Source organism: Halichoerus grypus, chromosome 2 (genome assembly GCF_964656455.1).
Source record: "Halichoerus grypus chromosome 2, mHalGry1.hap1.1, whole genome shotgun sequence".
Classification (NCBI taxonomy): domain Eukaryota; kingdom Metazoa; phylum Chordata; class Mammalia; order Carnivora; family Phocidae; genus Halichoerus; species Halichoerus grypus.
In genome coordinates this window covers 118,235,376-118,258,016 of record NC_135713.1, presented here as the reverse complement: position 1 = coordinate 118,258,016, position 22,641 = coordinate 118,235,376, and the positions used below count along the sequence as shown (strand labels likewise).

The 22,641-nt window shown below is 39.5% G+C and overlaps 1 protein-coding gene across 3 annotated transcripts in view; it reads right to left on the bottom strand.

Annotated features, from left to right (window-relative positions):
* Positions 1-22,641, bottom strand: part of LOC144381135 (protein diaphanous homolog 1-like) — a 52,419-nt gene that overhangs the window by 15,052 nt on the left and 14,726 nt on the right. For 2 of the 3 annotated variants that reach the window (XM_078067381.1, XM_078067379.1), the window contains exons 1-2: positions 19,059-19,140; positions 2,738-2,836 (exon numbers count right to left, since the gene is read on the bottom strand). In XM_078067381.1, coding sequence (XP_077923507.1) covers positions 2,738-2,836; positions 19,059-19,125 — 166 coding nt within the window. In that variant the 5' untranslated portion in view covers positions 19,126-19,140. Of the gene's footprint in view, positions 1-2,737; positions 2,837-19,058; positions 19,141-22,641 lie in introns of those variants that run through there. The other variant, XM_078067380.1, reaches the window with a different exon arrangement.

The following is a 22,641-nucleotide window of genomic DNA, read 5'->3' as shown; positions in this document are numbered from 1 at the left end:
AAAAAACTAAAAACCCTGACCTGATATTCCTAATTGCCAACTTCTTTCCCTCAAAAAATACAATAGTCTCTTCTCTTTCACTTCCACAGCTCTCATCTATTCTCCTGTCCCCAGAGTCAATGAAAAGACCACAATTATTTACTATCACACATAGTACTTAAACATAATCTACATACCTAATCTCATTTAACCCTATTCATAATATCCTTGTATGTCTGTATTACTAACCCCATTTGACAGAAAAGGAAACTAATACTTCAAATTAAGCTACTCAAACCCAAGGTCATACTGCCAGTCAGGGCTGGAAGCAGGAATTAAATACTACAGGATTCCAGAGGCTCTGTTCTTAACCTCTACGCTATACTGAAGTTCTTCTTAAGGCCAATGACTTTCCTCACGCCAGATCCAAAGGACACCTGTCCTGTCCTTATTTTACCGGATTTCCATCTTCATCTGACACTGCTGACTACCCCCACTTCTTAGAACTATGTCATACCATTTTTCTTGTTGCTTCTTTCCAGCCTTTGAGTTCCCCGCCCCTCTTCCCCTTCTACTTGCCCCTTAAATATTAGTGGCCTTCAAAGCAAACTCATGGCTTCAGCTATGACTCATATTCTGTCTCCTAAATTCCTACCTCCAGCCAAACCTTCTTCCTGATTCCTACACCCAAAGGCCTAACACACCCACCCTTCTGGAGGAGTCCCACAGGCACCTTAATTCTATCCTACAAGTCATCATTTCTACCCACCGCCCTGCCACCTCTCATTCATGTCCAGTACCCACCACTCCTCCCCAGAAAGACATTTTGCTCCTGGCTGGATTTTCCTATTTCAGTAAATGGTACCACTCTCTACAGAGTGATGTAAACCAAAGAAAACATCTCCTTCATTCCCTCAGCCAGTCACTTAAGTTCCATTATTTCTATCTCCTTAGTATCTTCTGCCTGCCTTCCTACTCATTCTCACTACTTTAGTTTCAGGCCCTGATCATCTCTCACCTAGTTTAAAGTGAGAACATAACTCATCTCTCTGCCTGGAGTCTTCCCGGACACTAGCAATCCAGCCTCAGTCACTGCCCAAGTAGTCTTCCCCCAAATTACACAGGGACTATCACTCATTCTCCTGATTAAAATCCTTTTAATAAATTCCAAGGCCTTCAGGATATCACAGATATTTCTTAGCCTAAGCCTGTCAGAATTCTTGATAATCTAGCTTCTATCTATTTCTTGAAAGCTTCTCCCACCACTCCTCTCCCACATACGGCCTTTACAGTTTTCCGACCACACTGTGTCATACTCCGTGCATCTGCGCCTTCATACGTGCTGATCCCGCTGCCTGAAACAAGCCAGCCCTCAGCCTTCACTTCACTCCAGACTCATCGTTCTTTCAAATCCATGTAAGCAGTACCTCCTTTTGAGTGACATGCTCCCTCCAGTACTGCCCGCACTTGATTTAGATGCCCCTTTCCCGGGGCTCTCATCCGCATCCTAGCTCATCTCTATCATAGCACTTCGTCTGTGTGGTTCCCATTATTTACTTGTCTGTTTGCACCAGACACATGCTTCATGAGGACAGGGACTGTGTCTTACTCAGCTTAGTGTCCCTAGCACATAAGAGGCACTTAATTTCTGAATCACTAAATTACATCTCCTAGGCCATCCTCCCCTAAACAAATCTCATTCTCTTTGTGAGTTCTGTTTTCTGTATTGTTATCACCCAACTGGAAAGAATCACGTACTACCCACAGTCTTCTATCACTTTCTAAAATAGGAGTTACTCATGTTTTCTGTTCCCAGAGATAATCCTGAGAAAAGGAACCATCTCACATTACTTTTGGTCTCCATAAAAAGACTTACCCACCGACAACATTTAGTAGTATTTGTTGTCAATGATCTAGGACTATACAGCAAAGAATAATGTAAGGGCTTACTGTTCTCATGATATCCCTGATTTTATTTATGGGTATGTGTAATTGTTTCCTTGTGTGACCTTGGCCGAGTCACAACATCTAAACTTTAATCTTCTCATTTGGAGAAATGGGGACAAGAGCCACATTGCAAGACTGTGAGTGGGTTTTATGGAATATGTACTCTGGAACACATGTCTCATACGGGCCCAACAGAGACTGCAACATGGCAGAACCTCGAATATTTGTTGAGCAAATATTTAAATCTCTATTACTCAGCATAAAGGAGATCAACAGCCAAACAAACAAACAAAAAATGAACATTCATCCTGATCATCAAATAAGTACCACCTATACCAACTTTGCAGAGGAGTTTCTGATCCTAGTTTGAGAAGTGCAGGATTTATATTATTTATTCTAAGCCACAAAAGTGTTTTAGATTTAAGTGAAGTCAAGCCAGGGCCTGCATTTAAAAGAAGTACTTAAGAGAAAGTTAGAAAGAAGGAAATGCACAGTGGCTAGAATATTCTGCAGATGCAATGGAAACAGTAAGGGTTTTGAAATAAAAAAAAAAAAATCCAAGGTTCCAATCCCATACCTGTCTCTCACCACCTACGGGACTGGGCAAATTCCTAAAACTCTTAACTGCTGTTAGTATCTAGTTTTATGGTAAGGAAATAATCTTGCAGTGCTACTGAGGAATTAAACAAGATACTGGAAGTTCACTATCCAATACCTGGCATACATTAGGAACTCAACAAATCAAGAGACCCTGGATCTACCAAAATTAAGCTTTTAAAAGACAAATAGTTGGGATCACAGAGTTACTCACAGAGATTCTGGGCCGTCTTTGAATCCAACACCTTTAACTCTTTTACTTTTTTCTTTTGCACAGATTTCTTTTCTTCTCCACCTTCCTGATCCTTCTTAGCTAGTAAGGGAAAGATGAGAAAAGCATGATTATGGACAAGCCACATTCAGGCCTTACTGAACTACTATACCAGCCTGGAATGCCTCCTCACTTCCTATTAACAATGGTTTCCCTCTTGTATTCCTTCTCTTTAACCAGCCACCCTTCTATTACTGACCCCCACCCTCAACTATAGTCAACATCTCATTCTCATTTCTTTAACTGTTATCAATAATGCTTTCCCAACTACATCCTATCATTTGCTTGCAGATCCTTCTCTGAAGGACCAGAGAGAAATATTTCAGGTTTTACAGACTATATGATCGGTCTCAACTGCTCAACTCTGCCACTGTAGCGTAAGAGCAGTCAAAGACAATACATAAGTGAATGGGTGGTCAGCCTGAGGGATGTAGTTTGCCAACCTGTTACTAGAGCCTTCCACCATCTTATCCGTTTGTGCCTATTAAAAATCCTATTTTCTTTCAAACTCCATCTTGAACAGTTCTCTATAAAATTTTTTTTTTAAATATTTATTTTAGAGAGAGAGTAAGAGAGTGTGTGTGTGCATGTGCAAGCGGGGTGAGGGGCAGAAGGAGAGAATCTTCAAGCAGACTCCCCCCTGAGCCTGACATGGGACTGAGCCACCCAGGTGCCCATACTGTTTGAATTTTAAACCACATAAAAAGTATTATCTGGTACAAATAAATAAGAAATAAAGCAAACAAAAAAGAAAGTTACATGGCAAAAAGTGCCAAGAACTATTAAAAACACTCATCCTTTGGCCTGTCAGTCCCAACTCGCAGGAAAATGCTAAGTACATGAAGATTAGTTACTTATATAAACACTTACTGAGTACCTATTATTATCTTTATGTGCCAGGTTATTCTGGGCACTGTGAATACAACAGTGAACGAAACAGAGGGGCACCTGGGTGGCTCAGTCACTTGAGTGTCCAACTCTTGGTTTTGGCTCAGGTCATGATCTCAGGACCCTGGGATCAAGCCCTCAGTCAGGCTCCAAGCTCAAGGCAGAGTCCGCCTGTCCCCCTCCCTGCCCTCCCGCTCTTGTGTTCTCTTTCAAATAAATAAATAGTATCTTTAAAAAAACAAAACAAAACAGTGAACAAAACAGAGAAAGATTCCTGCCTCCATGGAACTCATATTCTAATCAAGAGAAACGACAATCAGTTAATACATAAAATACTATATTAGCTAGTCATAGTTCTGTGAAAAGAAAATGAAGTAGAGAAGAAACAGGGGGACCTAATGGGCGATGGATTATACCTTTAGGGGGATGAGGGAAAGTCTTAGAATGTGACTTTTGAGAAAAGACCTTTTAGAAAGTGAGAGCACAAGCCAAGTGAGTATCTACAGGGAGAGGGGGATGCATTTCGGGCAGAGGGAATGACAAATACAAAGGCCTGAGAAAGGAGCATGCCCAGTGAGCTCAAAGAAAAAGCAAAAAGGTCATTATGGCTACACAGAGTGAGGGGGAGGTCAGGAAAAGTCAGAGAGGTACTAAAGACAGATCATATAACAAAATGGAAATTATGGGTGGTCAGATAAAAATGGAGAATTAAAACATCCAGACTGTATTACAAAAACTTAGAAAAGGGGAAGGAGAAAAGTTAAAAGTAAAGCTCTCATTTTATACAGGCAAAATACAATGATACATATTCATTACTGATGTTGAGAAACAGAAAAAATAGACTCAACTTTTTTGCTTCGCAGTAAGATAAAATAAATATAAGGTACAGATACAAGAAAGACAGGGATGAAAAGGTAGGTCCCTTTTTGTGGAAGATGTAACTCCATATAGCAATTCACAACAACCACCAGACTAATGAAGAACTACCAGAACTAGTAACTCAGGAGGGCTATGGAGAAAAGACAATCATCTGTGGAGAGCTGCTTTTAGACCACAGGCTGGAGCGATGGAGTGGAGACAAGGGCCTACAGCGACCCCCTGACTGAATACAGACAGGTCCATCACGCGACCCACCTCAAAATACCCACGGAACAATGGGCTACTAAGAACCAGACACAGTTACCAAAAAAGGGAAAATTCTGTATGCCGAGGGAAGGTGAGGACCTTCCCTCTTTAAGAACGGTGCGCACCCACTGCCCCACAGCAGACAGCCTCTCCTCTGTGCCCCTGCTAGGGGCTCCCTTGCAGTACGTTTGATAAACTTCTCTCGCCTCTGTTCTGCCTCCAGTGAGTCCTTTCACTGCCGTACCCAGCTTCTACCTGATTCTTGCCCTATTTGAGAACCCCCCTCCAATCGAGACAGACACCACAATATGGATTTCTCAGCTCTACCAAAATGGAGTAGACCCCTGTAGAGGAAATACAATTGTTATTTAAAAACTGGGGAGGGTAAAGGGACCTAAATGAAAACGAAGTTTCTATGCTTACTTGAACTGGTAAAACGTCAGTATCATCAGGGCACCTGGGTCGTCTGCTTTTGGCTCAGATCACGATCCCAGAGTCCTGGGATTGAGCCCTGTGTCAGGCTTCCCTGCTTAGCAGGGAGCCTGCTTTTCCCTCTCCCCGGCTTGTGCGCACGCACTCTCTCTCTAATAAATAAATAAATAAAATCTTAAAAAAAAAACACCAGTAGATTTAAAGGACTGAAATCAGAGCATGTTCTCTAACCATAATGGAATCAAACAACAAATCAATAACCAAAAGAGAACAGGAAAATATCCAAACATATGGAAGCCAAAGAACCACTTCTAAGTAATTTGTGAGTCAAAGAGGAAGTCTCAGAAAATTTTAAGATACACAGAACTGAATGAAAATGAAAGTAAAATACATCAAAATATATGGGATGCAGCTACAGCAGTGCTGACCGTGAAACTGACAGCACCAAGTTTACATTAGAAAATTAGAAAGATCAGGTCAGTAGTCCAATTTTCTATCTCAAGGAACTAGAAAAAGAAGAGCAAAACAAATCCAAAGCAAGCAGAAGGAAGGAAATAAAGAATTTAAGAGCAGAAATCAATAAAAATGAAAACAATAGAGAAAATCCAATGACTCAAAAAGCTGCTTTAAAGAAAATCGATAAAATAGACTCCACCAAAAAATTGCTAGAACTAATTCATGAATTCAGTCACAGGATATAAAATCAACACGCAAAAATCCATTGCATTTCTATACACCAATAATGAAGCAGCAGAAAAAGAAATCAAGGAATCAATCCCTTTGCAATTGCTCCAAAAACAGTTAGGATACCTAGCAATAAACCTAACTAAAGAGGTAAAAGTCTATACTCTGAAAACTACCTTATGAAAGAAATTGAAGAGGACACAAAGAAATGGAAAAACATCCCATGATCATGGATCTGAAAAACAAACATTGTTAAAATGTCTATACTACCCAAAGCAATCTACACGTTTACTGCAATCCTTATCAAAACACCACCAGTTTTTTTTTTTTTAAGATTTTATTTATTTATTTATTTGACAGACACAGCGAGAGAGGGAACACAAGCAGAGGGAGTGGGAGAGGGAGAAGCAGGCTTCCCGCTGAGCAGGGAGCCCGATGTGGGGCTCGATCCCAGGACCCTGGGATCATGACCTGACCTAAAGGCAGACGCTTAACGACTGAGCCACCCAGGCGCCCCAAAATACCAGCAGCATTTTTCACAGAGGTAGGAAAACAATCCTAAAATTTGTATGGAACCACAGAAGACCCCAAATAGCCAAAGCAATCCTGAAAAAGAAAAACAAAACCAGAGGCATCACGATTCCGGATTTCAAGCTATACTGCAAAGCTGTAATCATTGAGACAAAAAGAGACACATGAGACAAAAAGAGACACGCAGATCACTGGTACAGAATAGAAAGCCCAGAAATGGACCTAAAACTCTATGGTCAACTCATCTTTGACAACGCAGGAAAGAATATCCAATGGAAAAAAGACAATCTCTGCAACAAATGGTGTTGGAAAAACTGGACAAAAATCCCTGGGTGAGTCTGGGCTGTGGCCCAGAGAACTGTCGACCATAGTATCTGCTCCCTTTCTACAATGTGGAGTTTTTGTCCTGGGAAATGATGGTGCAGGTAGGGACCACATTTCCTAGCCCATCTTGCATCTGGGAGGTGACCATATGATGTAAGAGCAGAGTGATGTATACTGATTCTAAGCCAGGAATTATTTTTGTAATACAAATTAAAATTTATTTCTTGCTTTAAGGGTTAATCTTATGTTATGTGAATTACATCTCAAAACATACATACATATAAATACATACAATAGACCAGAGATGGAAAACCTAAAACTATTAACTTCTAGAGGAAATCAGAATAATCTTCCCAACTTTGGGGTAGGCAAAGATTCTTTTTTTTTTAAAAGATTTTATTTATTTATTTGACAGAGAGAGACACAGCGAGAGAGGGAACACAAGCAGGGGGAGTGGGAGAGGGAGAAGCAGGCTTCCCTGCTAAGCAGGGAGCCTGATGTGGGACTCGATCCCAGGACCCTGGGATCATGACCTGAGCCGAAGGCAGAGGCTTAACGACTGAGCCACCCAGGAGCCCCTAGGGGGTAGGCAAAGATTCTTAAAAACAAACCATGCGGTAGGCAGAATCTTAAATTTGGCCCCCCTCTTAGTGCACACACCCTGTATGACCCTTCTCCTTGCTGTCCGTGAAGAAGCAAACTACCAGGCTGTGGAGAAGGCCATGTGGCAGGAAATAATGAGCAGCCTATAGAAGCTGATAACAGCCCTTAGCTGATGACCAGCAAGAAAACAGTTATCTATGTCCTACAGTTACAAGGAACTGGATTCAGCCAAATAGCACATAAGCCTGGAAGAGGACACTGAGCTCCAGAAAGCAAGGAAGTCCGGCCAGAACCTTGATTTCAGTTTGATTTCAGTTTGGTGTGACCCGCAGCAGAGGATCCAGCTAACATGGATTCCAGACCCATGGAAACTGCAGGATAATAAATTTAAGTTTGTTTTAAGTTTGTGGGAATTTGTTACAAAGCAACAGAAAATAATACAAAACATAAAAGAAAAAATTGATAAAGCAGACTTCATCAAAATTAAAAACTTCTGTTCTTTCAAAGGTACCATTAAGGAACAAAGTAAGTCTTGGGAAAAAATACTTACAAAACACAGATCTTGATAAAGGACTAGTATCCACAACATATTAAAAAAATTCTCATTATTCAATCCTAAGAAAACAACCCAATTTTTTTTTAATGGGTAAAAGATTTGGACAGATACTTCACCAAAAAAGTTAATACAGGTTTAAGTAAGCACAGGAAAAGATGCTCACCATCATTATTAGCAATATGTACTAGGAATTAATTTAATTAGAAATTAAAACTACAATGCCTAAGGGGGTGCCTGGCAGGCTCAAGTCGGTAAAGCATGCGACTCCTGATCTTGGGGTGGCTCAGTCTGAGCCCCATGCTGGATGTAGAGATTACTTAAAAAAATAAAATTTAAAACAACAACAACAACAAAAAAACCCCTGCAATGCCTAACCCACTAGAGTCACTAAAAAAAAAAAAACAAAACTGACGTAACTAAGTGCTGGTAAGGATGCAAAGCATCTGCTGGTGGAAATGAAAAAAAAAAAATGGCTCTCCCTTTGGAGAACAGTTTGACAGTTTCTTATACAGTTAAACATACATTAGTAACATAGGACCCATCGATCCCATTCCTAGGTATTTGCTGAAGAAAAATGAAAACATATATCCAGACAAAATCTTGCATGTAAATGTTTCTACTGGCTTTACTCTTAACCGCCCCAAACTGGATTCAACCCAAATGTCCATCAACCAGTAAATGGATATAATGGAATACTACTCAGCAATAAAGAGGAGTATCTCTGTATGCAACAACATGGAAAAATCTCACATACATTATGCTAGGTGAAAGAATCTAGGCTTAAAAGGATACTTAATGTTTGATTCCATTTATTAGGACTATTCTGGAAAAGATAAAACTGCAGACAGACATCAGAGCAGTGGCTGCCAGGGCCTCGCAGTGAGGAAAGGGGATAGACAAATGGGAAGGAGTGAACTTTTTGGAGTGATGAAAATATTCTCTATCTTGAGTGTGGTCGTTACATGGCTGTATACATTTGTCAAAATCCACAGAATTGTACACATACAAAGGGTAAATTTTACTATATACATCTTGTACCTCAATAAACCTGTCTATCTGAACAAATTATATCATTAAGGCCAATAAAGTACAGTAGTATAAAGCTACAATAATTGTAACAGAGTGACAGTCAAAGAACATTTGAGGTGAATAAACAACTAGAAATAGACATGAAACATCTAGCATATGCCAAAGTAGAAATTCAATGAAAAAAGGATGGTCTGATCCAGAAGTTGATACACTTTTTTCTTAAGTGACCGGAAAGTAAATACTTGAGGCTCTGTGCACCATACAGTTTCTTTCAATTACTCAACTCTGCTAGTGTAATATGAAAGAAGACACAGATAATGTCATCAAATGGGCATAGCTGTGTTCAAATAAAACTTTATTAACAAAAATGGGTTGAGCATAGTCTGCTGACTTCTGGTCTAACCAACAGTGCTGGAGCAACTGGCTCCCCACTAACTTTATGCCGCTCACAAAAATAAATTCCAGACATATTAAACACTGAATGTTAAAAATAGAAAAACAGTATAATTTTGAACAAAAACTTTTCTAAGAATAACATAAAATCAAGATGGTATAAAGACTGGTTTCATTACATAACATTTTCATTTTTCAATGTGGTGAAAATAACCATGTAAAATATGAAAAGAAATGAGAACTTCCATTTCCAATAATGATGCCAAGTCTCCTATGAAAAACATCTAAAAATGCTGGTATAGTGTTTAAAAAACCACCTTGAAAACATGGAAGAAGTGATAAGATGGTGATGAACTGCTCCAGAAAGAACCACAACACTGGCACACTGTTCCAATACGTATTTGACGGTTTTGTGTAGCAAGGGTGGACTGGGGTCAAGGTTCAGTTTCTACCTAATGTGGGAGTCTCATATAACTCTCTCCTCAGTAGCTGGGAACCCAAAAGGCTACATCCTGAGTAAAGGTGAACAACAGGTTCACAGTTGAAAGCCCTTTAGAAAGCCTACACTCTTGGAACAGGGTGAATAAATGCAGAGAGAAAAATAGTAAAAATAATGAAAACAAGTATCACATACATACAACACATAAAATGGAGGGCTAAATGTGATATTCACTGGCACTGAACTTGAAAGCAAAAGAGTGCCAAAAAAGGAGCGCCTGGGGCCACAGTCAGTTAAGCAGCTGTGTTTGGCTCAAATCATGACCTCAGGGTCCTGGGATCAAGCCCATCATCCAGGGAGTCTGCTTTCCCCTCTCCCTCTGCCCCTACCCCTGCTGTGCGCATGTGTTCTCTCTCTCTCAAATAAATAAATAAAATCTTAAAAAAAAAAAGTGCCAAAAAAAAAAAAAAGACAAAAAAAAAAAAGATGGAATACTTGAAGGAAAAAGAGCTGTGAATTTTCCAAAAGTGATGAAGGATTTCAACACAAAGAATGAAGAAGCTCAGAGAATCCCCAAGAATAATACAAGAACCACATCATGGCACACCATCACGGTAAAACTGCTAAAAATCAGAGTAAAAAAAATTCTCAGAGTAGCAGGGGGTAGAACATAATTACCTTCAAATGAACTACAGTAACACTGACAGTGCAGTTGTCTTAACAAAAAAGGGAAAACAAAAAATATCCTTCAAAAACATAGGCGAAATAAAAACAGTGTTTATTACCAGGAGACCTGAATAAATATTAAGGGAAGTAATTATTCAGGCAGAAGATGAAAAATTATTACAAAAGTAAATATAGAAATACACGTTGGGATGAGGAACACTAGAAAAGTGTTTCTAAGTGAATACTGATATTACAAAATAATAGTAAAAATGCTTATAGGGTCTAAAACTTGTAGAATTAAAATACATGACATCAATGACTTAAAAAGAAGATACGTTGTAAATAGAGTTAAAATGATGTAAAGTTCTTAGCATTATCTGGAAGGTGGAAAAAGTTTTAATTTGTATTAGACTGTAATAAATCAAGGATGTAGGTGTAATTTCTAAGGTACCTGTAAAAAGACAGTAAAAAAATGTATAACTAAAAATAGGGTATATGTGAAATTTAATAAAGTTCTAAATCAATCTGTAAGAAGATAAGAACAGAAAAAGACAAAGTGGAAAAAAATCAAACAAAACAAATAGCAATATGGTATATATTAATTCAAATGAATTAAATATTTGCAATGAAAGACTAAGATCATCAGACTGGATTTACAAAACATACAAACTAAATAAGTGCTGCTTAGAAGGGACACACTTCAAATAAAGACGTGAATGTTAAGGGTAAAGAGTGGAAAAAGATATACTAAACAAAAGAAAGCTGTTGCAGTTATATTAATATCAAGTAAAAATTTCTGCTCTAATAATGCTACTGGCTTGAACACACATTTAATAATGATAAAGGGTCAATCCACAAGGAAGACAATTCTAAATCTAAATACATCCAATAATTTAGTTTCAAAATATATAAAGCAAAAACTGACTAAACCAAAAGAAAAAAGGGTAATTCTATAACCACTGTGGAAGAATTAACACCTTTTGTATAGAAACTAATAAAACAAGCAGACAAAAACTTGCAAAGTATATAGAAAATGTGAACACATCTAACAAACTTGACCTAATTGCTATATTAAAACAATGCATCCAACAAAGAAAAACTACACCTTTTTTTTCATATGTACACATAGCACATGTACCAAATTCACCACATGCTGCTCAACAAATTTCAAAGGGTAGAAATCATTCAAAGAATGTTCTTTGACCACAACTTGGAAATCAGTAAAAAAGATAACTAGAAAATCCCCAACTATTTCATATCGAATAAATATCCAAATAACTCAGAAGTTAGGTAAGAAATTACTATAGAAATTAGAAAACCTTTTGAACAGAATGAAATCAGCTTATAATAGAACAGATGGAATAGAAAGTGCAAAATAAAATGGCAGATTGAAACCTAAGTATTTCAGTAATTATGTTAAATGTAAATGGATTATATGCTCTAGTTAAAACCAATACTGTCAACTGGAGTGAAAAAAGAAAAAAAATAGTCCAAGTATATGCTGTTTTATGAAGGAAACATCTAGAATTAAGAATAGAGAAAGGATGGGGGTGCCTGGGTGGCTCAGTCGGTTAAGTGCCTGCCTTTGGCTCAGGTCATGATCCCAGGGTCCTGGGATAGAGCCCCGCGTCGGTCTCCTTGCCCAGTGGAGAGCCTGCTTCTCCCTCTGCCCACCACTCCCCCTGCTTGTGCTCTCTCTCTCACTCCCTCTCTCAAATAAATAAAATCTTTTTAAAAAATTTTTTTTTTTTAAAGATTTTATTTATTTATTTGAGAGAGAGAGAGAATGAGAGACAGAGAGCACGAGAGGGAAGAGGGTCAGAGGGAGAAGCAGATCCCCCGCTGAGCAGGGAGCCCGATGTGGGACTCGATCCCGGGACTCCAGGATCATGACCTGAGCCGAAGGCAGTCGCTTAACCAACTGAGCAACCCAGGCGCCCCTCAAATAAATAAAATCTTTAAGAAAAAAAAAATAATAGAGAAATGATGAAAGTATAAAGTTACACTAGGCAAGTCCTAAAGTTTGGGGGCGCCTGGGTGGCTCAGGCGTCTGCCTTTGGCTCAGGTTGTGATCTCCAGGTCCTGGGGTTGAGCCCCATGTTGGGCTCCCTGCTCAGTGGGGAGTCTGCTTCTCCCTCTCCCTCTGCCCCCCACCCCCACCCCGCTCATGCTCTCTCTCTCAAATAAATAAATAAAATCTTAAAAAAAAAAAAAAAGTTGATGAAGTTCCATCAATTTTAGCAAAACAGTCTTTCAGGCAACAAAAATAATACAGAACATAAATAAGGACACATTACAATGAAAGTTTTAGTTTTTCAAATATAAGAATTTTGAATTTCTATGTACCCAGTAACATTATACATTTATATATTAAAATATATAAAGCACAAAAAATGAATAATCTGAAACTAATCATGAGGACACATTAGACAAACCCAAACTGAGGGACATTCTACAATCACAGGTATGTACTCTTCAAAAATGTCAAGGCTGACTCAAACAAATTGGAAGAATTAATATGGTTAAAATGCACATACTACCCAAAGCAATCTACAGATTCAATGTAATTTCTATCAAAATACTAATAGTATTTTTCACAAGTAGAATCAATAATCCTAAAATCTGTATGAAGCCACAAAAGACCCCAAATAGCCAAAGCAATTTTCAGAAAGAAGAACGAAGCTGGAGGTATCACAATCCCAGATTTCAAGATATAGTACAAAGCTATAATAATTAAAACAGTATAGTATTGGCACAAAATTAGATGCATTGATCAGTGGAACACAACAGAGAGCCCAGAATTAAACACATGTTTATAGGGTAAATTAATCTACAACAAAGGAGGCAAGAATATACAATGGTGAAAAGACAGTCTCATCAATAAATGATGCTGGGAAAGCTGGACAGCCACATGCAAAAGAATGAAACTGGACCAATTTATGAACACCAGACACAAAAATAAACTGGATTAAAGACCTAAATGTGGGGGGCGCCTGGGTGGCTCAGTCGGTTAAGTGTCTGACTTCAGCTCAGGGTGTCTGCTTGTCCCTCAGCCCCTCCCCCTGGCTCGTGCTCTCCCTCCCCCCAACTCTCAAATAAATAAAATCTTAAAAAAAAAAAAAATGAGATTTTGTCATCTGTGACAACATGTATGGATCTAGCGGGTATTATGCTAAGTGAAATAAGTCAAAGAAAGATAAATACCTTTTCATTACACTTATATGTAGAATCTAAAAAACAAATGAACAAACAAAAAGCACAAAGAGACTCATAAATGCAGAAAACTGATGGCTGCAAAGGGGAGGAGGGTGGAAGGATGGGCAAAATGGGTGAAAGACAATGGGAGGTACAGGCCTCCAGTTTGGGAGTAAGTCACGAGGTCGAAAGGTACGGTACAGGGAATATCATCAATGATGCTTTAACAGCATTATACAGTGACAGAGGATAGCTACACTTCTGGTGAGCCTAACTGTAGAGTCAGGGATTCACTGTTGTACAACTAACACTAATGTAACACTGTGTGTCCATTAGACTTCAATTAAAAAAAAAATAAATGAAAGCACGTGTAAAGAATTAAAAGTATGGTGACCAAAAAACTGTCTAGGTCATGAAAGATAAGGACTGAGGAACAGTAATGAAAAGGCTGACTCCATTTTTTGTTGTTTCGTGGACAGCTACTAAGCCTCACCTCTCCCCTTGTGCCCCACATCTTGGTGCTGGCAGCAGATTAACAAGGATGCAAAGTACTGCACCTGTGCAGGAACTCTCACCCTGGCTCCACATCCTAACCTCAATAAAAACCCAGGCCAATCTCCTTTTCTTGCCCTGTCAACCATTTCAAACCTGCTTGAGAGGACTGCCCTGCTCTTCCCAGAGACCTCCATTAGTCCATTAGTTAAGTTAATCTTTTCATACCCTCTTGGTGTGTGTAGGGTATCATTAATTTTGACATTCAAACCCAATTTTGAGCAGGGGTCCATCTGCCTTTGCAGGTGACTATAACAGGAATTACTTCCAATTAAAGAAGACTACAGAACAACTGAATATAATGCATGATCCAGGATTTTTTCTGTAAAAGACATAATTGTAACAACTGGTATAATCTGAAGGTCAAATTAGATAATAGGATTATATTAATATGGATTTCCTAATTTTGATATATTTACTGTAGCTATGGGCCTGTTACTAGGAAACCTACACCAAAGGTTAGAGACCTAATGCCTGTAACTTACCCTCAAATCTTCAGAAAAAAATGATACACATACACACATACATGCACTTACGCCAAAAAATGATACACATATACATACGCACATTATATAGGCAAATGTGGTAATATGTTAACATCTCAGGAATGTGATGAAGGATGTACAGGAAATTTTTTGTATTATTCTAGCAACTTTTCCATAACTCTGAAATTATGTCGATACAAAAAGCTTTTCAAAAAGATGGGGCACCTGACTGGCTCAGTCAGTAGAGCATGCAACTCTTAATCTCAGGGTGGTCAGTTCAAGCCCCACGCTGGGCATGAAGCCTACTTCAAACAAACAAACGAATAAAAAAGACAAAAAGGAAGTAAAACTGACAGAATTGCAATGCTAAATCCACAAAGTGGCATGTTTTAAACCATTTCTGTCAGTAACTGATGAAACAAGCCAATAAAAAGGATATAGAAAATGTATTTATTTTTAAAGATTTTTAAAGTAATTTCTCCACTGAAATGTGGGGCTCAAAACCACAACCCTGAGATCAAGAGTCGCATGCTCCCCTGACTGAGACAGCCAGGCGTCCCAAGAATACAGAAAATTTAAATAATACAATTAACAAAAAGGAACTAATGAAGATACAGAGAACACTTCATGAAACTGAAGAACACATACATGCTTTTTAAGTGCATACAGAATATTTATAATATTTAATATTCAGAGCCATAAAGGAAAGCTCAACAAATTTTTTTTTTTAAGATTTTATTTATTATTTATTTGAGAGGGACAGCGAGCAAGAAAGCACAAGCAGGGGAAGCGGCAGAGGGAGAGGGAGAAGCAGGCTCCCTGTTAAGCAGGGAGCCCAATGCCAGCTGCATCCCTGGACCCCGGGATCATGACCTGAGCTGAAGGCAGACATCTAACTGACTGAGCCACCCTGGTGCCCCTCTACAAATTTTTAAAGACTGAAATTACAAGAGCACTGACCAAAATGCCGTTAGCTAGAAATTAATAAGAAATTTAAAAAATCCTGAAAACTCACTGTGGTAGAGAATAACGGCTTCCCAAAGAAATCCACAACCTAATTCCTAGAACCTATGAATAACAACCTTGCATATAAAAGGTACAAGGCAGGTATCATCAAGGTAAGTATACTGAGAGTAGAGGATTATTCAAGATTATTTGGATGGACCCAATGTAAAATTACAAGGATCCTTATAAGAGGGAGGGAGGAAGGTCACAGTTAGAGAAGAGATGTGATGACAGAAGCAGGGGGGCGGGGCACAAGAATATTCATTATCATCGCTTCATTCAACAACACTGGCTGGACTTTTGAACCAGTGTAGTAATAAGGAAAGAAAAGGAAACAAGAATTCTAAGGATTAGAAAGAAAGAATTAACACTCTCATTTGTTTTTCTTCTTTAAGTATCAAAGTAGAGCAATTTATTCAAGACACTGAGCATAACACACTCATTTGAAGAAGGTAATTGTCAATATAAAAAAATCCAAAAGGACCTATAAATTATGAGCAAGCAAAAAATAAAATTAAAATTATATAAAAATACGAAGTATCTAGGAATAAATTTAAGAAAAGCTGTACAAGACCTCTATGGACAAACTATATAACATTAATGAAAAACATTAAAAATAAGTGAGTGAACACAGATTTATAGATTCATAGATTAAAAGACTCGATAATGTTAAGATGTGAATTATTCTCAGATTGATTATTATAGAGTCAGTAGAATAAAAATCCTAACAGGTTTCTCTTTTTAAGTTGCTAAGTGGTTTCTAAAATTTATATGGAAATACAAGGGGCCAAAGGTAGGACATTCTTAAAAAAGCAGCAAAAGACAGGTGATATCAATACATTTTATAAAACTGTAAAAACCAAGATCACGTGCTATTGGCACCAGGATAGACAAAATGATCAACAGCAAAGAGTACAGTCCAGAAGAGCACTTGAGAGAACAGACTGGGCATGTCAGATGATTGGGAAAAGGACAGACTTCACAACAGATAGGACTGGAATTAAGTGTCACATGAAAAAACTAAGTTGCATCCATAGGCAAATAGATCAATTACAAATCAATTAAAAAGCTCAATGTGAAAGGCAAAACTATAATGACCGAAGGATTTCTTACACAGGACACAATATGCATTAGCCATAAAGAAAAAGCCTGATAAATCTAAGCACTTTACATAAGGAACTAGTCAACGAGACACTAAAAAAAAGTGAAAAGAGGCCGCAGAGTCAGATGTTTGTGATACACCTAAGAGACAAAGAATTAATGTCTAGAATATATAAGGCATTCCTTTTATTTGAAATATGTCCATTTTGCAACCCTCATGAACTAACAGGTCTATGCACTGAGAACTGATGGCTGCTAACATCACAGAAGGGATGACGAGACATTATATGTCGTCTGAAGAGGAACCTAACATCTATTATGAAGAAGTCTTGGCAAAAGACAAATGGAGCCTGATTCTGATTAAGCTTTTAGATCCATCTTACCCATTTACAGCAAATATAGGGGACAGAAACATATGAACTACACTATGGGAATAAAATCACAAAAATCCGTATTATGAGAAACTTCACAGGACAAATAATACAGTTCTTACAACAAATGAATTTCAAGAAAAATAAAGAAAAAAGGGAGAAAGGTAGAGATAAAGAGAGACAAAGACATTTAAAAACACAGATAAAACTAAACTATAGTGTTCAGAAATATAAACTTAGGTGATTAAAAAAAATGATTCCCAGGCGCCTGGGTGGCTCAGTCGTTAAGCGTCTGCCTTCGGCTCAGGTCATGATCCCAGGGTCCTGGGATCGAGCCCCGCATCGGGCTCCCTGCTCTTCGGGAAGCCTGCTTCTCCCTCTCCCACTCCCCCTGCTTGTGTTCCCTCTCTCGCTGTGTCTCTGTCAAATAAATAAATAAAATTAAAAAAAAAAAGTGATTCCCAGTCAAGATAACTGTTTCTCTTAGCAGGGAAGGGGCACATGGAGGTTCCTAGGATCCCCCCTGAAAGTGTGTATCTCCAGACATGTGGCATTTACAAGGGCATTCACCTTATAATAATTCCCTAAGTTGTACATCTGTTTTATGTAGCTTTCTGTATTTGTCTTATATTTAACAATAAAAAGTGTAAACATTAAAATACCTAAACAGTAGATAATGACAATTTGGAGGAGAGGAAAGGGAAGGGTAGTAGTTTAGTATCAACATCCTCACTTTCCTAACAGAGAGGCAAAAGATAAAATCTTCAACTTATAAATCAAGAAAAAGAGGCAAAAGCATATTATTTCAAGTATTACTATACAACACAGAATGACTGTCAATGAGACTGAAAAACTTTTAAAAAGAGGAGGGTTTAGTTATTTTAGATAAGAAATGAAGGCATGGCCCAGTTATGGTGGGGCTGGAGGTAGAAAGCAATTGATGGATTTGAGAATTACCTCATAAACAGAAACAAACACGCTTGGCGTAAACAAATATGAACTCTAGTTAGTAGATGTGAGTTGCACAGTGGTATGAGTTAGCAGTTCTGAAGGTACTTAATGTGTATTGTAGGAGTGAGCAAACCAGTAAATATGCTGTGGATGAAGGAGCCAGATAAGAGAAATCTGTGGTGCGAGAAGTCAGAACAGTGGTTACTCTGGGCCAGGGTGGAAGGAGTAAGGAATCAGCTAAAACCTGAAGGGGGTACAAGGAATTTCTAGGTCTTAGTAATGTTCTGTTTCTTGATCTGGGTGTTCACTACATGGATATAAACTTCACTTTGAATTTTGTAAAAATTCACTAACCCTACACATATGATTTGCATACTTCAAATAAATAAGAAAAGTGATACATATACACCCCTCTGATGACAACCAAATAAATGCTATATATACAGTATAGGCAAAGACTACAAGCAAGCATGGACAAAACTAAAATTGTATGATGTGTTAGCGTAGTTAACATTATCTAACATGTAAATTTTAAAAATGTCACCCACCAGCGAACTGTGAGACAGGTAGGACAGGAATGAGTCTGGATACCACCTATAATATTTTAATATCCTTAGACAAATGACCCTGGTTCAGCTTTCACACTGGGTGGGTAGGTTGAGGGAGACCCACTGACAACCAGCAGTAAAGATAAAAAGTCAAGGGGTGCCCGGCTGGCTCGGTCAGTAGAGTACACAACTCCTGATCTTGGGGTCATGAGCTTGAGGCTTATGTTGGGCATAGAGATTACTTAAAATATTTTAAAAATTAAGATGAAAAAAATTAAAATGTAGAGTTGATAGGATACTCCCATTAGCAGCCTTCCCACCCCTGTTGCTGGAATGGTGCATTGATTCAGTATACAAATATTATAGCACTCAACATATAAACTTACCAATGCTTGGGTTCCAGCTCTCATTTTTGCCAGAGCAAGGATGGGAAGCCCAGAACAAAGGCCTCATACCATGTCTCACGCTAAAAAGGACATCAAGAGCTGAGTAATTTCACTTTGTAGAACTGTATGAAATTCATACACGATAAAAACGTGAGTACACACAGCACACCTTAGCAGAGAGGGAAGGAGAATCTTATCGGCAAATGACTGTGCCCCTCCGCTGACAAGAGCAGAAAAGAAACCCTTATCACTCAGCCGACTCTTCAAAGAGCATGTCAGTGCCAGCGTCCACGACTCTAGCAGCGGCAACCCTGACCTCTTTAGCAGATTCTAAGCACTTGTGCTAATGGGCACAGCAGCTTCCGAACTAGGCGCAGAGCCAACCTAGTCTCTAAGGACCAAACGTGCCGAGTGCCCTGCCAGCCTTGCCAAGAAGTCAGACCCTGCAACTTCCCTTCTGTAACCTCTGCTCTGCCCCAGAGCAAGGGAACAGACTGCCTGCTGCAGCTGTGGTAAGTCAGGCACTGACCTAATTCAGAAGGGAGAGAAAGAGCATCAAGCAAAAGCTTTCACCTCCTCATATAAACCAGACTCAAAGACAATCCTCAAAAAGTCATGGGGCAGAGTGGGGAGGTGACAGTGCTGAAGCCATGGAAGAATTTTCACATGTGCCTGTCCCCAACATGGCACAGGATTTTTCTTTCTGTAAGACAGTCTATGAAGTACTGCTAACCCTTTAGGTCTGGTCAGGGAGAAAGGCGGCCACTGAAGAAAAAGGAAAGTGATTGGGAGATAAAGCTGAGGAGCTGAAATCACCCTAGGGACATAAGCTATCACACAGCTGAGAAATCCGGTATCCCAAAGCTTAAAAGTGCTCCTTTAATTCCTAGGAAAGAGCATGGTCCACTCTGTTGAGAGCAGTCTGCCGTGAATTTTCTTTTTTTTTTTTTATTTTTTTTTTTTTTAAAGATTTTTTTTATTTATTTATTTGAGAGAGAGAGAATGAGAGAGCAAGCACATGAGAGGGGGGAGGGTCAGAGGGAGAAGCAGACTCCCCGCTGAGCAGGGAGCCCGATGCGGGACTCGATCCAGGGACTCCAGGATCATGACCTGAGCCGAAGGCAGTCGCTTAACCAACTGAGCCACCCAGGCGCCCTTGCCGTGAATTTTCTTAAGACTTTGGGTCACAAGCTATCCTGTCACAAGAATTAAGCCACTCCCCTAAGTAAGATATTCCAGCCCTTTCTCTGAAGGTTGCAGGGCATTCCCCCTCAGCGCCTCCCCCATCACTTCTGGAGGACCTCCTGAAGATGGGAAGCTGTGCTCTGTGGAAAGAAGTCTGGCTCTGTACTTTCCCAGTCCCAACCTGAGGGATCCTCCCTCTCTCCTAAGAAATCAGGCCTATAAACAAATTGCGAGATAAAAAAATTAAGAGATAGCACAAGCTGGAGAGGGAAACTACAGAGACATCAACCAATTGTAATGCATGGACTTTATCTGGCTCTGATTCAGATTAACAAACTATAAAAACAACAACAACAAACAAACCTGTAAGACAGAAACAGTGAGTGGATATCTGATGATGTTTAAGAACTTTTTAGATGTGACAAAGGTAATAAAATTCTTTTTTTAAAAAGTACTCATTTTTTGATATACATTCTGAACTACTTACTTAAGGATTAAATGATATAACTAATTAGGATACAGTTTAAATAACTGGTATAGCAAAGAGAAGGCTGATGTGGATAGATAAAACAAGAGGAGCCATGAGTTTTTAAATTGGATGATGGGGTGCTGGGGTGGTTCAGTTAGTTAAGCATCTGACTTCAGCTCAGGTCATAATCTTGCAGTCCTGGGATCAAACCCCAAGTTGGGCTCCCCACCGAGCGGGGAATTAGCTTCTCCCTCTCCCTCTGCTGCTCCCCCTGCTTGTGCACACTCTCTCTCTCAAATAAAATCTTAAAAAAAAAAAGGGGCGCCTGGGTGGCTCAGTCGTTAAGTGTCTGCCTTCGGCTCAGGTCATGATCCCAGGGTCCTGGGATCGAGCCCTGCACTGGGCTCCCTGCTCAGCGGGAAGCCAGCTTCTGCCTCTCCCACTCCCCCTGCTTGTGTTCCCTCTCTCGCTATGTCTCTGTCAAATAAATAAATAAAATCTTTAAAAAAAAAAAAAAATCTTAAAAAAAAAATAAAACAAATTGGGAGATGGAGATCGTTTTCATATTCTTCTCTTCACATATATATGTGTGTATGTATTTATGTATTACATATGCTTTTTTTTTTTTGTACCTTTTCAAAAATAAATGTTTTGTATGTGTTTCTTTTTTTAAGTCAGACTGCTTCCCTGGGATGATTAGGACGTCAGATTCTTCTGAGATAACCGAGTGAAAAGGGTACCTATTTCTCTTAGCTGATCCTATAAATGAGAAAACCACTCTCAACATCTCTGTAAGAAAAAACCAACCTAAACTCAGGTTTAGATTCTTGAAGAGGGAGAAGGGATGCAACGCCTGCTGTCTCAAAAGCCAGCACCCCGTCACAGTTAGGCGTCCCATAGCTAGACAGCACTCCATTCTTGGCTCAGAGGGCGGGAACTTGCTACATCTGGGGCTCAGAATGCAGGCAGCCTGCAGCAAGGTAAGTCCCTGATGAACAAGTGCTGAGTAAAGGAGTCTGTTGGCTGCGTCTTGGCCTGCCTCACTCCTCCCTCAGTCGGGCTCCTCCCTGGCCCAATTCTTTTTTTTTCCTGCGTCACAAACACAAAATGGAGTTAGCTAAGAGCAAAAACAATCTGTCTAAAATGGCTGAATGCAGTAGGGAGTGCCAGGCAATAAAGCGAAGGGAAAGGGCACCCCCTGCTGTCCAACAGAAGGACCCTATTTTTCTTTCTTCACCATTTTTGCATATGTTAAAAGAATCCACCCTACAGAGTCCAAGCTAATTTTGTCATGAATCTTGATTCTTATGTTGAATTCTACAATTTAAGCAGATTGAGGCATAAGAAGGGAAGATAATTTCTTGTCTCTGAAGATAAAGAGTCAAGGCACCAAGTCAGTGGCCTGAGTCCCAGTGACCACTGAGTTCCAGGTCATAAGGGCCCCCAGAACAGAAGGGAGGGCCTACTACGTAGCACAGTATTCCCCAACTGCAGTAATGAGCTAATGCCCGCCCCCCCCCCCCAGGCCCACAGCTGAAGCCATCACTTCCCCAGGACTTCCTGTTGCAGGCTTCTCTCAATGAAGATCACAAACAGGAAATGGAGGAGAAGGGCGTTGCCTGACACCCTGGAAATGAAGTTCTTAAGAACTGCAGGTGGGAGTGAGTAAGTGAGCTAGGAAAGAGGACTTTGGGAAAATACTGCTGAGAACACAGCCTGACTCTAAAGCCTGCAGGGCTTTAAGATTCTGCAGGACTGAAAGGTTCAGGCTAAGTATACAGCCACCCCACCTAACCTTCCTTCTCATTCACTGACTCAGGACCACACGCTACTTGCTCGGCCTGAGATGAAACCTGAGGCGTTTGTCCCTATTCTACAGGGAACACCCTCCATAATCTCATGCTACACATCCCTTGAGTAACCCAAGTA